The 15,155-nt window shown below is 39.2% G+C and overlaps 5 protein-coding genes across 5 annotated transcripts, besides 19 other annotated features; 2 read left to right on the forward strand and 3 right to left on the reverse strand.

Moving 5' to 3' along the window:
• Window positions 1-56: 56 nt before the first annotated feature.
• Window positions 57-76: a microsatellite.
• A 2-nt stretch (window positions 77-78) lies between these two features.
• Window positions 79-105: a microsatellite.
• Window positions 106-315: 210 nt separating this feature from the next.
• PVX_116490 (ribose-phosphate pyrophosphokinase, putative) lies at window positions 316-2,886 on the reverse strand. Its single transcript, XM_001615542.1, has one exon. The coding sequence runs from the start codon at window positions 2,378-2,380 to the stop codon at window positions 731-733; it is 1,650 nt and encodes a 549-aa protein (XP_001615592.1). The 5' UTR covers window positions 2,381-2,886; the 3' UTR covers window positions 316-730.
• Window positions 1,647-1,693: a microsatellite.
• Window positions 1,772-1,812: a microsatellite.
• Window positions 2,415-2,436: a microsatellite.
• Window positions 2,492-2,515: a microsatellite.
• Window positions 2,887-3,327: 441 nt separating the features above from the next.
• Window positions 3,328-3,366: a microsatellite.
• A 1,544-nt stretch (window positions 3,367-4,910) lies between these two features.
• On the forward strand, window positions 4,911-6,203 carry PVX_116495 (mRNA decay protein, putative; the record flags this gene model as incomplete). The annotated part of the gene is made up of 1 exon (XM_001615543.1): window positions 4,911-6,203. The coding sequence occupies exon 1, from the start codon at window positions 5,295-5,297 to the stop codon at window positions 6,201-6,203; it is 909 nt and encodes a 302-aa protein (XP_001615593.1). The 5' UTR covers window positions 4,911-5,294.
• Window positions 5,234-5,256: a microsatellite.
• Window positions 6,076-6,107: a microsatellite.
• An 804-nt stretch (window positions 6,204-7,007) lies between the features above and the next one.
• Window positions 7,008-8,565, reverse strand: PVX_116500 (hypothetical protein, conserved; the record flags this gene model as incomplete). Its single annotated transcript, XM_001615544.1, has 2 exons — window positions 8,088-8,565; window positions 7,008-7,631 (listed from the first exon to the last, which is right to left on the reverse strand). Exons 1-2 carry the CDS (start codon window positions 8,340-8,342, stop codon window positions 7,008-7,010), a joined length of 879 nt encoding a protein of 292 aa, XP_001615594.1. The 5' UTR covers window positions 8,343-8,565.
• Window positions 7,242-7,281: a microsatellite.
• Window positions 7,337-7,360: a microsatellite.
• A 220-nt stretch (window positions 8,566-8,785) lies between the features above and the next one.
• Window positions 8,786-8,813: a microsatellite.
• A 326-nt stretch (window positions 8,814-9,139) lies between these two features.
• Window positions 9,140-9,164: a microsatellite.
• A 191-nt stretch (window positions 9,165-9,355) lies between these two features.
• Window positions 9,356-12,382, reverse strand: PVX_116505 (hypothetical protein, conserved; the record flags this gene model as incomplete). Its single annotated transcript, XM_001615545.1, has 3 exons — window positions 9,356-10,632; window positions 10,866-11,649; window positions 11,807-12,382. 3 exons carry the CDS (start codon window positions 12,380-12,382, stop codon window positions 9,356-9,358), a joined length of 2,637 nt encoding a protein of 878 aa, XP_001615595.1.
• Window positions 12,383-13,278: 896 nt separating this feature from the next.
• Window positions 13,279-14,922, forward strand: PVX_116510 (hypothetical protein, conserved). Its single transcript, XM_001615546.1, has one exon. The coding sequence runs from the start codon at window positions 13,868-13,870 to the stop codon at window positions 14,747-14,749; it is 882 nt and encodes a 293-aa protein (XP_001615596.1). The 5' UTR covers window positions 13,279-13,867; the 3' UTR covers window positions 14,750-14,922.
• Window positions 13,445-13,497: a microsatellite.
• Window positions 13,601-13,627: a microsatellite.
• Window positions 13,863-13,888: a microsatellite.
• Window positions 14,860-14,879: a microsatellite.
• Window positions 14,880-14,933: a microsatellite.
• Window positions 14,934-15,079: 146 nt separating this feature from the next.
• Window positions 15,080-15,104: a microsatellite.
• Window positions 15,105-15,155: the final 51 nt, after the last annotated feature.

The following is a 15,155-nucleotide window of genomic DNA, read 5'->3' on the forward strand; positions in this document are numbered from 1 at the left end:
AAAAATGTGCTGCATGCCAATTGATAAGTGTATTTTACAAAGTTTTCAAAAATGAATAGAAGCTTAAATGATTCAAAATTATAAATGCTATATTCCTTAAAAAAAAAAAAATTTAGACACAAAAAATTATATTCATATTCATATACAAATAAATATAATTATAAAAAACGGAAACATTAGAATTTATTTTCAAAGCACCTTACTAATTTTGTTATAAAAATAAGTTTATAGAAAAAATACAGCATTTCGTATTTCTTTTTAAGCAATTTCCTAAATTATGTTTAATTTTGTAATTAAAGTAAAATTAGAAGCAGTTTTCATATTGAAAGCAAAAATTCTATTTTATCATATGAGTAATTAGACATATCATTTTATTCATTAATACGACAAATGTAAAGGTAAACGAATAAACATGTAAATATATGTGTAAGGAGAGCAACAAATAAATAAGCGCAAGCCAGAATAAAAAGGAACATATACAAGCAAAATAAAGAAATGTATTGCTTTGACGTTGGATGTAACCTTTTAAATGCTCTTTTAACTATAGACATGTTAGTATTGTATATTACAACAGGGTAAAACGAATGTGTATATCTTTTTGTAAAAAATACTTATAATTTGACAAGAAAAAAAAAAAAAAGGTAGGTGTTGTGCATTACATGTTAACCTTTTCTGGCATTCACAAGCCATAATTAGGATAATATAACCTTTTTCAAAAAAATAGAAAAGGTTATTTTTCCTTCAATACTACTTCTCCATCTGAGAAATCTTCCAGTGCATTTTGTGATGGTTCGTTCTGAACTCTTTTTATTCCTTCAGCCACTAATTTGGCAACTGACAAAATGTGCAGTTTTTCACAACATATATTGCTTGGAATATGTATAGTGTTCGTTGTTACAACTTCATCTATACAGGATTCGTTAATCTTTTCAATGCATCCGTCTGATAAGATAGCATGAGTAGCATAAAGATATATTTTGCTAGCTCCAGCACTTTTCAAAAGAGCTGCAACTTTTTTAGATTTTTCGCCAGTGTCCAGAATATCATCCACTAAAATGCAGTCACACCCTTTGATATCTCCAACTATGGTAAATTTCTCCTTTTCAAAATTTGGAGTTATCTGATTTATATTTTTATTTTCTACATTCTTCACGGGGGGTGTGGTATTGCTATTTTTTCTTCTATCTTGACTAAACAGATTCAAATATTTATTACTAGACGTGGTTTTGCTTTCACTTCCATCATCATTTGGATGCCCCTCCCTACTGTTCATTTCGTTATATGAGCTGGAAACAATCGTTGTAAACCCGGCATTAAGAGAATGCTTTTTCATTCGAATCCAGAATTCCTTTGTCCTTTCTGCTCCATCATTGTCAATCGAAACAATAACTGGGTTTTGAAGTTTTTTTTTTTTAAAATATTCCACAGCTAAGGATTGGGGATTAATATTCATAAGATGGGGTTGGAAAAGTTTTTCGTCCGTGGAAAACCCCTCAATTCGTGGATTATGTAAATCAACTGAAATAATTGCATCAACACCACATGCTTGCAATAGTATAGCTATTTCAGGTGCTCCCAGAGAATGGACATAATTGAAATCATCCAATTGCTTAGTTTGTCTGGAGTAATTTAGGTACGGTATAACGGCGGTAACCTTTTTTGCAGAAGATCTCCTTAATGCAGAAACGAATAAAAACAATTCCATTAAACGGGAGTGAATATCTTTACCACCCGCTGGGGTAGAATGAATTATATAAATATCTCTACCTCTAACTTCATCCATTATTTGGAGGGCTATTTCTCCATCACTATATTTTCCGACATAAGCTCTGCCTAAGCCTATCCCTAAGTTGGAACATATTTCATTGGCCAATTCATGGTGGCTATTGCTAGAGAATATTTGCATGTTACTATATTCACTTAATTCTTGGTAATATTCATATTTATCATCTTTTGATTTTTTCTTATTCCTTCCTGGGTGCATAGAGTCTGCTTCCAAATTGTGAGTGTCCTTCGAATTTGTAGACATTCTGCCTTTATTATTTATTAAACTAAATTCATTTTTTTTAATACTTATGTCTTTATTTTCTAAATTTTCATCTTTCTTTGAAGCCACACTTAGGCCCAATATATTTGCGAATAAAATAGTTTTGGCTTTCGCATGACTCCTCCCATTGTGCCTTTGCCTTTCTTGGTTCAGAACTATTGGGTATTCATTGAAATTGTTGTAGTTTGCATTTCCATACACGAAATATACACTCTTCTGAAATTTATCATGATAAATGTTTACAGGTTCATTTTTAGAAGCAAAATATTTCATGAATTTATCTCTGTGTTCGTAAAGCTTCCGGGAGTAGTTGTTATAAATTTTGTAAATCATTATATTGTTACTGTATTACACAATAGGCTTATTTTGAAAATGCTGCCTCGTGAAAGGTACATGGGATGATGGAAAAACGATTTACTTGCACGTTGTAGGTAAGAGTACGCATGTATGTATGTATATATATATGTATGTATATATATACATATGCATATGCCCTGAGCCAAAGGGTCCTTTATTTTGTCATGCGTAATTTGGTATTTTTCTCAGCTGCGGGTTATTAATTTTCTATACTGAAAAATTTCATTGTATTGGGTACTTCATGAATGGGCGCCTTTTTTTCTCTATTCCTTTTCCTACTGCAGCAGTATGTATTGGGGGGTGAGAGGCCCAAAATATTTTTACGTACTTTCTCTGCAAATCGGTTGAGTTTTTTTTTAACCCTTTTTTAATTGTAGATGTGACAACCAACCCTTTGCTTATACTGCTATATCGTACTCCTGTGCAAACTGGTTAAATGCGTTCGTACGAGAGGGGGGTGCTTGCATTTATTTTGCTATCACATCATGCGTGTTCTTTTAAAGCAAAAAAAAAATACGAGAAGATTGCCTACTTCATTTGTGTTAATTTGGCTACATGTAAGAATTATTTTGATCGCATGAGGAAATATGTTTGCCGATCGTGCTGTTTCGGCATAATTTGCTTCATCATTCTGTTTGCTTGTTTGCTTGCTCGTTTGTTTGTTTTTTTTTTTTTCATTTTGCGTATGCAAAGGGGATACGATGACTTGCGATTTTCGCACAAAAGGAGTGAACGGGATTTTATAAAGTCGCCGTGGTGTAACTTAACATGAACATCATTTTATTTTTATGCTATTCATCTTAAACAGAATTACGATTTAGTGTTATATTATATGTAACACCACGTCACATGTACATCATGTGTTTCAATTTGGCGAGCTGCATACAATTTTGTGAAAATGAAAAAAGAGGAAAATTAGAAACACACTTCTCTTATGTTAGCAAAATATCAGATCGCCAGTTATTTGCGCAGATAGGCGCGTGGAACAGCATGTCCATGTGCTTATTTACGTAATTGCTAAATGGTTATATGTACAGACATTTTATGGCACTTGTTTGCGTGCTACGGAGCGTTACTAGCAAAATTGATCGGCATTATATACGCTTAAGGCTTTAAACTGCCTGTTATATATTTCCCACACCGATGCGTCTATCGCATGTGAAGCTCCTCTGTTTGCACGGCGCAGTTAAACTTTGTACAATTAACGCAAAATTGGCAATGTTACAGGGGGTAATTTTCGCGCAGGTGACACACTTGTGTGAGGTGTATAATTGCAAACACGGTTTACACGTTGATGTTTGCTCAGCAACAAGGCCATTGCCAACATGGCATATAAGTGAAGGGAAAAAAACATCTTTTCAGTAATTCGCTCCTGGTACAGTTGAACCAGAAAATGTTAGCATTACTCGGGGGAATGCTGGAAAATGCTTTAAGCGTTCGTTTTTGTGGACATTCTCGTAAAAATTGGTAAACTGTGGGGTGCAGATAAATAAATGCCATTTTGCAAAATAAATGGACCATCCCCTCTAAAGTTCTCTTGTTTTGTTTTTTAAAAGTTTTACAAAACATGCGCTCTATTGGAGGACAAAATGTGAACCTTTGCAGTCGCGGGTATTTGGAAAACGTGCTATTTTGCATTCGTTCTTGCAAACACAGCACGGTTGGAAGAGTTAAAGCCTTTGGCTCATGTATACTTATAAACGCGGCACATACCTAAGCAAAAGAACGTTCAAAATGGGGGGGAAAAAAAAATAGACTGTTGCGAGTACAGCGTATCGTTCACCACGTCTGATATCCCCATAATGCAGTTCATTTGAATGCCGCTTTTTCTCCTTTTTGTAAAAGACCTTTTTAACTAGAAAAAGGAGGGAAGAACACTGTAAGCGCAAAGGCACATATCCATATTGCGCATCTGTCGAATGTACTCCCTCGCCCTTTAAGCGCCAAGGGGAAATTCCCCCTACACTGGCAACATCATTTTTTCCTCTGCTAAATAGGCACAATTTTGTACACCTTTGCTGAGCGAAAAAATATGCCCCCAGCAGACAGATACCATAATGAGGAAGCACGCGCTGTTGATCTACGCCTCACAGTTCTGCTTCTCTTCCTTTTTTAAACCATTTTAACGTGTAAATCCGCGTATATGCATGCCGCTTCGCGAAGTGGAAAACAAAATAGGCGTAAAAAGGCACAGAAAAAGGTGTACCTGCATTTTTTCGCGCTCCTCCTTTGAAGTGACATTTCTGCTGTACATTTTTTCTCAAAAAAGGTACTTTAAACTGCGCAAAGGTTTATCCTTTTCGCATGCACATATATATTTCCCTTCAAGCGTGAGTCACCATTTGTTCATAACATTTTTGTAGATTCGTTTGAAGTAAAAAAATGTTATATGCATGGGGGAGCTTCCTTTTGAAATCCTTTATTTTGAGTAAGCTGCTTAGAAAGTGTATATATCTTATATGCATCCCCTTTTTCAACACCTGCGCTGATACAAGGAGATATTTTTCCCGCGCACAGTTGGCCGTGTAAAACAGCTATAACAAAGGCAATGGCGTAAAATGTGCAACGCCTTTGAATTGTTCCCCTCTCCCCCCCAAATAAATAAATAAATGTATAAATAAATTTTTCATTTATATGGAAAAGCAAAATGCAGTGCGTATGTAACATGTGAACGCCGCTGCAAATGTAATTTCTGCGCTTCTTTCGGAGGCAGATCTTCGAAGGGAGGGCTCAACCGCACATACGCATGAGAACATACCTACATCCATAAGAATATACACATAGGGGTATACACGGTAAGCATATACCTGCAGTATAAACCCATCTGTAAGCAGATGCGTAACCCCCATTCGCACTGCGAAAGAAGGCAGTAAAAATATTCAAAAAAAACATGTATTCGAGCGTAAGACCGTACAAAATATTACAAAAGGTGAAAAGGAACGACAATAATAGTAATAGCAATAGTAATAATAATAGCAATAGTAACAGTAACAGTAGCAGCATCAGAAACCCCCCCAATGAGGCAAAGAAAGAACCGACAGAACGGGAAGATAGTGGCAAAAAAAAACCCGTCGAGAAGAAAAAAAAATACGAAGACCTAAAATACTACGAATGTAATAGAAAATCGCTCAGCACGAAGAGTCAAGAAGCAGAAGGCCGTGATAAAATAACAAAGTATAATAATAAAACGAACCAACATGCAGACAATAACCATGTTAAAAAATTGCAAAGCGAAAAGGTATTAAAAAAAAAAGAAGATATGCTGGTAACTTTACTGAAGAAGGAACAATCCTCTGTACATAATAAAAAAATCATCATTCGACATTTACCACCAACTTTAAGTGAAGATAATTTTTTTGAATCCTTCCCAAGTAACCTCAAAGATGAATTAGATTATTACTACTATGTTAACGGATGTGTACCAAAAAATCAGGGGGGTGATATAACACATTCTCGAATGTACTTATCCTTTAAGGATGATTTGAAGACAAAGGAATTTATAAAAACACAACATGGGAAATTCTTTTACGATTCCAATGGTGGTAAGTTCAAAGCCATGGTGTCCTTCGCGCCGTACCAGACCATAATACACAAAAATAAGTTGGATGAAATGAACAACACCTTAGAATCAGATGCCTATTTTTTAAAATGCTGCGAAGAAATGAACAACCCGCAGGAGCCTGTTAAGAAGGATGACGATAACGCTGACCTAAGCAATGTGATTAAAGAAGACGGGGTAATTTTACCCCCCCTAGTTGTGGCATTGAGAAAAAAACTGAAGAATAAAAAATTGAAATAGGTAACTCTGTTTGAAGCGTGAACTTAATGGCCGCAATTTACCAAATGGGAAAAAGGAAAAAAAGGGTTATAGTGAAAATGCTCCCCCGGGGGTGATACCCAATAAGTACGTATAAAGCAGTGGTGTGCCCCACGAAATAATAGCAAGAGCAAATTTTTTTTTTTTTTTTTTATCACTCCCATTATTGGAGTTACTATAAAAAATTACTTTTTCTTTAGCCCATGAAATGAGTTGTCGCATGGGATCGTATTAAATGGTTAAGGGGTATGAAAAACAAAATCGAAGGGGGGCAATGCGGGGCGCAAAAGGGAGGCGCAAAATAGAGGGATAAAATGAAGACGAAGCAACTAACAAAAAAAACGTGCATTGAGGGTTTCCCCCCCGTTTCCACGAATTACTCACCTTTTATCAAAAGGGACGGAGGCACACACGGTGACACATGCTTTCGCTGAAAAAGGTAATAATTAATATATCGTCTATTTTTTTTTCAAAAATAAACGCCTATACATGTATGAAAATGGAACATGAAAAATATTTAATTATTCAAAACATTTTTTCAAAAAGTAAAAAGGAGCCAAATTTTACGATGGAGGGTAGGAAGGGGAGAAGGGGAGAAGCGTGTAATGAATACGCTTCACGCGTGACATGCAGTGCGAAGCTCGCAGCGTAGAACTGGTGACATAAAATATACAGTTAGGGAGTAATGAGAGGGTATATGTGGGGGGGCAGCGAATAGAGGCGCTTCTCCTGCCCAGCCCAACGGGGATAGTGACAGAAAATTAATTTCACGTAAACGCTAACATGCTACGCGGAGTTGTTATCATACAAGTCATGTTCCTTTATGTAATTTATAATAACCGGGTGGATATACTTCTGCAGATCTTCCGAGTTATTCTTTTGGGATAACATCTTCCTGGCGTCACTTGAAGAAATATAATTAATAAAAGACATGTTTTCAATTTTTATTAAATAGTAGCTTGGGAATTTCTTCAGCACATTTTCATCGATTTTAAAATTCCCCCGTTCGACTATTATGAAGTTATTTTCTGCAACTAGCTTTTCTCCATTATCCCAAAAAAAAATATCATTCAGTAAATCAGATCCAATGGTAAAGTAAAATGTATAATTTGGGTATTTTTCCTTTTGCATCTTGAGCAAATCATAAGTTGGAGTGGTGGTTTCTTTACATTCAATATCTTTTAGAAAAATTTTATTTTTTAACATCTTTGGTGAATTATTATTCATGATTAGGGAGAACATATTATGTCTATGCTGGAATTCCGTTAGGTGCTTATCATTTCGACACCTGCAGAGGACCACCCATATTTCGTCTACCCAGTCTAGGCTGCTGACTTCTGCGAGGACCATTTCGTGCGCATGAGTAATTGGATCGAAGGAGCCTCCATAGATACAGATGTGTTTGTTCATCTTTGGTTGGCCCCAGGAGGATGAAAAAAAAAAAAAAAGGAATAAAATAACTGTAAGCAGATGAGAACACACGTTCACGCGCGCCATGGTTTTAAGTGGTGACGAAGATGCCCTCACAAACGAGAACATACAAAGTTTTTGTGCGCATGTGTTGGTTGGCTGGCCAATTGGTTAATTCGCGCGTTTGCGCCGGTTTATCGGTCAATTTGTTTGTGTGCTGGTGTTTTTAGTTGCCCCGTTTTTAGCGTTTTACGCTCTACGTTATATGTTGCACGTTTTACGCTCTACGTTCCACGTTATATGTTCCACGTTTTATCTCTTTCCTTTTTCCTTTTTTTTTTTTCCTTTTTTTTTTTTTTTGTGCTTTCGCTTTACACACCCCTCGTTTCGCGTAAACAACGAATCAGTCAGTCAACGGAGAACCGAATCTCAGCGTACACACACTTGCATCGATACCTTAGAAATTTTTTTAGTCATCTTTGCTGGACTGGGCTGTATGATGAGGGAGAAGTGGTGTATCCGGAAGAAGGGCTCTCTTGCTCCTTTTGCTAATTTTGCAAATTCCGCAAATGCCGCAAATTCAGCTAATCCCGCAAATCCCGCTAATTGCGCGAATTTTTTTCTTTTTCGTTTGGCGCGCTGGGTGGGCAGGAAGATGCAAGTGAGAGGTGTGACGCCGCGACGAGTTCTACTGCGTAGAAGAACTTTCATGCATAAAAAAAGAGGGGGAGGGACGGCTAGGAATTAACATCATGTGACAAATTCAAACCAGATGAAAAAACATCTGTGCTTAATTATAAGTGTGAAAAAATTTAAAGCGTTCAAAAGTGTTATATAATTTCACAAAACAGAAAAGTACTAAATTGTTGCTCAGGGGAAAAAAAAAAGGCAAAATTGTGTAGGCAAAAAGGAAAGAAAAATGCATAGCAAGGTGAAAAAAATGAAAAAAAAGAAAAAAAAGAAAAAAAAGAAAAAAAAGAAAAAAAAAATTATACCCCCATAAAATAATGCAGTGTGGCAAACATATCTGTTATGTATTATAAACACAAATACCAAAAAAAAAAATAATAAACACCTCGAGGGGGTAAAACCAAAGGAGGTTAGCTTCAAAAAAAAGAATCAAAAATTAAAAACGAAATACTAGCAAAGAGAGCAACGAAGCGCTGCCTATCTACCCTATGGCAAAATGCTCAACGGTCCACCCCATACACTCCTGTATATGTATAAAAGTGTATGGCATGCATACATGTACCGCACGCACAGGGCTCGCATATGAACGCAAGCAGGGCATATCATATGCTTGTGCGTTGGTATACATATAAATAAATGCACATGTGATGAACTCATGTGCATTGCCTTATGCAAATTAAAAAGAACTCTTTTGACGCAAAAAAAAAAAAAAAACTTTTCTCATGTGAAAAAGTAAATTCTCAAAGGGGGTCATAACGGGATTAAAAAAATAGAGCACTTGTGCGGCCGAGGCCTGTGACGCCAGATGCAAAAATGAAAAAAAACAGCAAACGGTGAGAAGCAGTCAAGAAGTAAACGGCGAAGCAAACGGCGAAGCAAACGGCCAACACAAACATATTTACGTGTACGTACACACACACAGGAGAAGGGCATACCTCCGTGCGAGCTCACGCGCGCCGTACGTACACATCCGTACATACACACACATAGCACACGCGCAGAACGCACATTTACGTGCTTCGTGTGGCCACCGCTTAAAACTTTACGGTGGGCACCGAAATGGAGTCTAAGGCATCCTTGAGGGCGAAGAAGGGCGCCACGTGGATGAAGGGCTTCCTTATGACCTGCCCCCCGAAAATGGTCGGTTTCAGCAGCGCAAAGGAGAAGGAAAAGCTGATGCCCTTTGGTAATATGCTGATGTCAATTTCGAGGGCTTGATTTATAACGGCCACGCTGTAAATAATCATATCCCCATTTTGCAATTTATTTTCATGCGCATGTATGTTCAGCTTGGTCCTGTTCATTAAGGCGGAGCTGCTACTGTCAACATTACACGCGTAAAAATCATTTACAAAAAAATCAAAATAAATGACCAGCTGATCACTACATTGGAGTAAAGCCATTGGGATTTTACAATTCTGTTGAGAGGATAAACTGTTTAATTCCTTCCTTTTTAAAATGACTCCGATGGAGATATTACTCTCTTTGCTTTGTACAATTTGGTACACCAATTTACATTCACTTATTAACCTTTCGTCGCCATGCGTAAACGCATATTTGTCTGTATTTCCCTTTTTTTTAATTAATTGGAAGGAGTACTTCTCATTGGTAAAATCGTTTACACACAAAAAGTTTTTATTTTCCTTCCATATCCTGCACCTCTCCTTTACCTCTTTTTGATTTCCCATTTTTTGGAAAATATGATCAAAAAGGATGTTATAAATATTGTTCATACAAATGGTTAGTCCCTTAACGGATATTTCTTTCTTCTTCTTACTAAAGTACGGGGGTTCAAAAGCTTCTTTATTTATTATTTTGTAAAATTCGTTTAAGTGCTTTATTTCTTCGGAGAATGACAACTTGGGGGGTCTTCCAGCAGTCGCCACGTCTTCCTTTGCCTTAACACCATCTGCTTTTTCCCCCTGAGCAATTTGAGCAATTTGAGCAATTTCTTTTCGTTCAGCACTTGCCGCATTTAACGCTTCCCCGTGGTCACTGTTTGGGCACTCCCCCTTTATCCTCAACTTGGAGTGCCGGTACCTCATGCAGATGAAATTCGTCTCGTCGTACTTGCTATGTAAAATGTCTTCAAAGCAGTTCCTCATGTACTGGTAAATTTCGTGGAGGTGTTCCCTTGATAGGAGGCTAAATCGGATGCTTTGGAAAATTAACTTTTGTTCCTTCATGTCGCAGTTCTTCTTGATTATGAACTTCACAGATTCGATGAACAGCCTCATTTCGTTCACGATGAGGTTGTCGCTGCGGAGGAAGTGGCTGTACGTTTCGCTGTCCAGCAGGTAGTGGTAGTTTTCTGGGCGGTGAGGCGGGAAAGGGGGCGGCGGTGAGGCGGGAAAGGGGGCGGCGGTGAGGCAAGCGTGCATTTTGCATTTTCGTGCGATCAATTGGGTGTGATCGCGTGGGTGTGATAATTCTCACATGCTCACTTGTGTGTGATCACTCTCACGTTCACACTTTCGTAGGCACACTTTCGTGTGCACACTTCCGTATGCTCCGCTCCGCTCCGCGCCGCTTGGCCTGACTTACTCGCGAAGAGGTACCCCCCCGAGTCCGAAATGACTCGCGCGAAGTCGCTGAACAGGGGAGTGGCGATCTGCTTGAAGGTGGAGGCCAGCCCCAGCACCCCAATGATATTGTCGAAGGTGGCCTTCTGCGAAATCACCTCAGTCACGTCATCCACGATGCTGGGAATTTTCAAATGAACACACTCCATGTAAACACTCACCAACAATTTAAAATCCAATTCGTGCAGGTTCAAATTCCTGTCGTATATGTACCTGAAAATGGTCTTTATCGCTTGGGGGTAGTTTGTCTTCAATTTTATTCTTAAATGTATGGGCCCTGTCCTCCCTGCCAAATTATGCCTTTCCATTTTTTTCTCAATGAGGTGATAAAAATATACGGAAATATGTTTTGTTACAAACAGGTCGGCGAAAATTTTGTGGTGCCCATAAAAGGAGTTTCTGTTCTTCTGCTTTGGTATTAAAACTATTTCTACAATGTTTTTACAGTAGGGAGAAACGAAGAAGCGTTTTAGGGACTTTACCTTTTCTGCTAATAACGCTTCGCTGAATTCGAGAAATAGGGAGTTTTCCTTCGTGTAGTTTTCTTCAAATTTGGATTTCATGGAGGGTATGTTTTTCTTAATTTTGAGATAGTACTGTAGCTCCATATTTTTTAAAAAATGAATTTCGTTGATTTTTTCCTTTAGGTATACATACTGCGCCTCCGATTTTCGCTTAATTAGGCTGTTTTTGTGCAGCTTCCCGTTTAGTATCATGTCCAGGACTTCGTTGCAGTTGTAGTGGCCCTGTGGAGGGGGAAAAACAAGGGGGGCATCCGTTTGGTGTGCACTACGGTTGGGGGGGAGTCACGACGCAAATGGGCATACACGTACATGCGTACATACACAAATACATACACAGGTACATTCGCACCCACGCACCCACTGCTGCCCCCAAACTTACCGCGCTCTTCCTTTTCCTGTCCAGCAGGGAGTACATTTTCTTGTGGGTCAGCCTGTATATGTTCAAGAACAAAATATCGTCGTGGATGCTAAACTCCTGCTCCTTTATGCAATCCTTCAGCTGCCTCTGTATTTCCTTCAAAGCCTTAAATTTGTGCTTCGTGTTCAAATGAGAAAACTCATCCACCTCGTGCTTGTGCTTAATGACATCCTTCTTATGCTTATCATGGTGTGACTTGCGTGTATCTCCTTTTTTTTTTTCCGCTTCTTCGTTTTTTTTTACATCTGTAAGGGATGTCCCCTTGGAGCTTTTTTCCTTCAAAATGTTCGCCTCATAATATTTGAGCACATTGGATTTGCACACTGGTGGTGTCTTCTTAACGGTCTCGCTCTTCTCTTGCTTTGCCTTGCACGTCGACTCATTTCCTCTTCTTAAAATGTTCACGATGGACACTTTATTGTCACATATTGATATTAATTCATTTCCCTCATCGTTTGGCTTCTTTTCCGTGTACATCCCATAGCCCCTCCTCCTCTTCTCTACCGTGTCTAGTATGTTTTTCGAACAGCAGAACATTTTTTTGGAGGGGAAAGCGGAAAAGGATCGCTCCGCAGGAGTGTAAGCGGTAACGTACGAGCGGTTAGGCGCCAGACAGGGCCGTTTTTGTGGGGGGAAAAACTATCCCAATTTTAGCCCAAATGGGGGTTCGCACGGGTGACGCGTATGTGTGTACAGCATGCACTCCGGCTTAACGTTAAACGTTCCCACGGGGCAAAAAAAACAAAAAAACAACAAAAAAACGACAAAAAAACGACAAAAAAACGACAAAACATAAAAACAAAACAAAGCAACAAAACATAAAAACAAAACAAAGCAACAAAACAAAAAAACAAAAAAACAAAACAACAGAACAACAAAACAAAACAACAGAACAACAAAACAAAGCAACAAAACAAAACACCTTCACTGCTTGCTCTCCCCAAGTCGCCACTCCACCAAAAGGGGGGAGAACAACGCAGGGCGGCCTCTAAAAGAAGTGCTCACAAAGCTGCAAAAACTGCAGCAGTGGCCACATTTCGCGCTCTTAAAAGAATGCGCGAAAATTCAAAAACGCAGAGTTCGACAAATTAAAGCATTCATGCGGTCCCTCCGCAGTCCAAAGCGGGGGGTTAAAAAAAAAAAAGGCGGACGAGCTGAACATTCCGCTGAACGAATGCAATGTTTCAAAAAAGGAAAACGCAAGACGCAAAGAGCAAACAGCTGAACATTCGTATGAGGCGTAAAAAAATGCTTTAAAAAATGGCCATGGAAAAGGGATGGCGCCAGTAACTCGCACAAACAAATTGGCATTAAAGCAGCGAAATTTTTCATTTCGTTTAACCCTTTTTTTTTTTTTCCCCTCACGTGGCATGACAATGCGGTTCGCACGTGTACACATAAAGTACATTTGCTTTCCCGTTTGCCTCTCTCTCACGTGCGCATATACGCGTACATGGGCACATCCCAACGTAAAAAAAAGTGCATGTAATACGCGGCGCGCGTTGTATCATGCGCGTCGGCCGCCTGGTGAACTTTTTTTCCCCCCCAATTGTTTGCCCCACTTGTAATGTTTTTTCCCCCCTTTCACGTTATCACATGGGTGAAGGAGGCGTGTATATAATTATCCCACGCATGCATCGCTATATATGTTCATTCCCCATGCCAGGGAAGAACGGGAGATGGGCGAAAAAATTCACATGAACAGTTGAGGAGCGAACAGAGCTTGGCTGGCGCGGCAACAACGAACAGTGCGAAATTGCGGAAGAGAGCACTGAAGATTTTTACAACTGTTAAGAGGGCGACATAGCGAAGGGGAGAGTTGCAAAAAGGGGGCGAAGAAGGCAACCCCACGTGGGGGAAAAACGCACGAACGGTTATTTGCACATATGTATACGCGTTTGCTTATATGAATACGCATTTGCTTATATACACACGCGCATACCAACGTAGATGCTCCCCCACGCAGACGCAGCGGGACGAGCGAGCAACATGAATTAGCCAACGGAGGGGGGACACACCAAAATGAGCGGCGGCGATGTAAACAAACTGATCAGCCAAGATATGCAGTGCGAAGATACCTACAAGGAAGACAAAATAAAAATTGCCAACAGGCTGATTAAAAATTTCTCCCTCCTGAAAGAATTAAATTTGTTAAGCACCATCAAGAGTGAACACAAAGGAGGGAAAGTTACAAATGGCTACACACAGGACATATCGTATGATGGTGAAAATATAATTTATGCAAAAAAATACCTCCTCAATTTTTTGCAGTTAAAAGAGGAAGAAAAGAGAAAAACAAAATGCAACGCAAAATCGTCCCAGCAAAATTTTTTGAGTGAAAATCACATAACCCTTATTAATGACACATTGCACGAAAATGATTTGTCCCTTTCTACATACACAGAAAAAATTATAAAGTGCGATGAGCATAACAATTTTAACATTTTTAACAGCGAAGTGATGGTGAAGCATGTCCACGTGCCAACATATGATGTGGTGAATCTCTCTACCCACTCGGAAAAAACGGCGCAAATGCTAACTGGGTTAATTAAGAGCTACAATGACTCTTTAAGTTTAATTAAGCTGCAACAAAGTGTGATTAACGACTTTGTCTTTTACACACACAGTTTGATGAGGAGCAAGCAGAGGCTCACTAGGAAGAATGAACGTTTGGTCAAGGCCCACCCGGGTAAGAACCACTCGGTTGAGGCCCACGCGGTTAAGGACCACCCGGTTAAGGATCCCCCGGCGGATCTAACAGTGCCGCCCTGCAGACAAGGAAGCCTCCCCTCCATTTACAAAGCGCAAATTGACCTATACAGAAGGCACATCAACCACCTGTATGAGGAAAATGACCACTTGAAAGAGCACCTGAAACAAGCGCAAGGTGGGCCCAACGACTAACCACTAACAGGAAAAAAGGGGCAAACAAAATCGCACAACAGGAGATGCGAGCATGTTAGGAAGAAGCCATTTCAGTTTTGCTTGTCTTACTTGCCCCCTTCTTTTGATGTTCTTTTTTTTTCGCAAACCTTTGCCCTTTTTAAACGGCTAATTTGGCCTAAGCACCATTTAAGCGCCATTCAAGTGATATTAAAGTGATATTAAAATGATATGCTTTCCCGCCTGGCGAAGGTCCCCCTTTTTAGTTTTGCAAAAGCTGCCCCACTTTTTTCGACTGCCTGGAGGACACGAAAAAGTGTTCGCCGCGCTCCTTTTGCGTGTAGTCGCCCATAGGGGAAACCTCTGTGTGTGTGCACATTGCTGCGGGGGGGAAAACGAAAACAAAAGGAAAAAAAAGGAAAGAGGG

The sequence above is a fragment of the Plasmodium vivax genome, chromosome 12 (assembly GCF_000002415.2).
Source record: "Plasmodium vivax chromosome 12, whole genome shotgun sequence".
NCBI classification, from domain to species: Eukaryota; Apicomplexa; class Aconoidasida; order Haemosporida; family Plasmodiidae; genus Plasmodium; species Plasmodium vivax.

What these genes read in the sequence shown, in the direction of transcription:
- PVX_116490 (XM_001615542.1), bottom strand. Translation starts at nt 2,380, where the DNA reads ATGATTTACAAAATTTATAACAACTACTCCCGGAAGCTTTACGAACAC.
- PVX_116510 (XM_001615546.1), top strand. Translation starts at nt 13,868, where the DNA reads ATGAGCGGCGGCGATGTAAACAAACTGATCAGCCAAGATATGCAGTGC.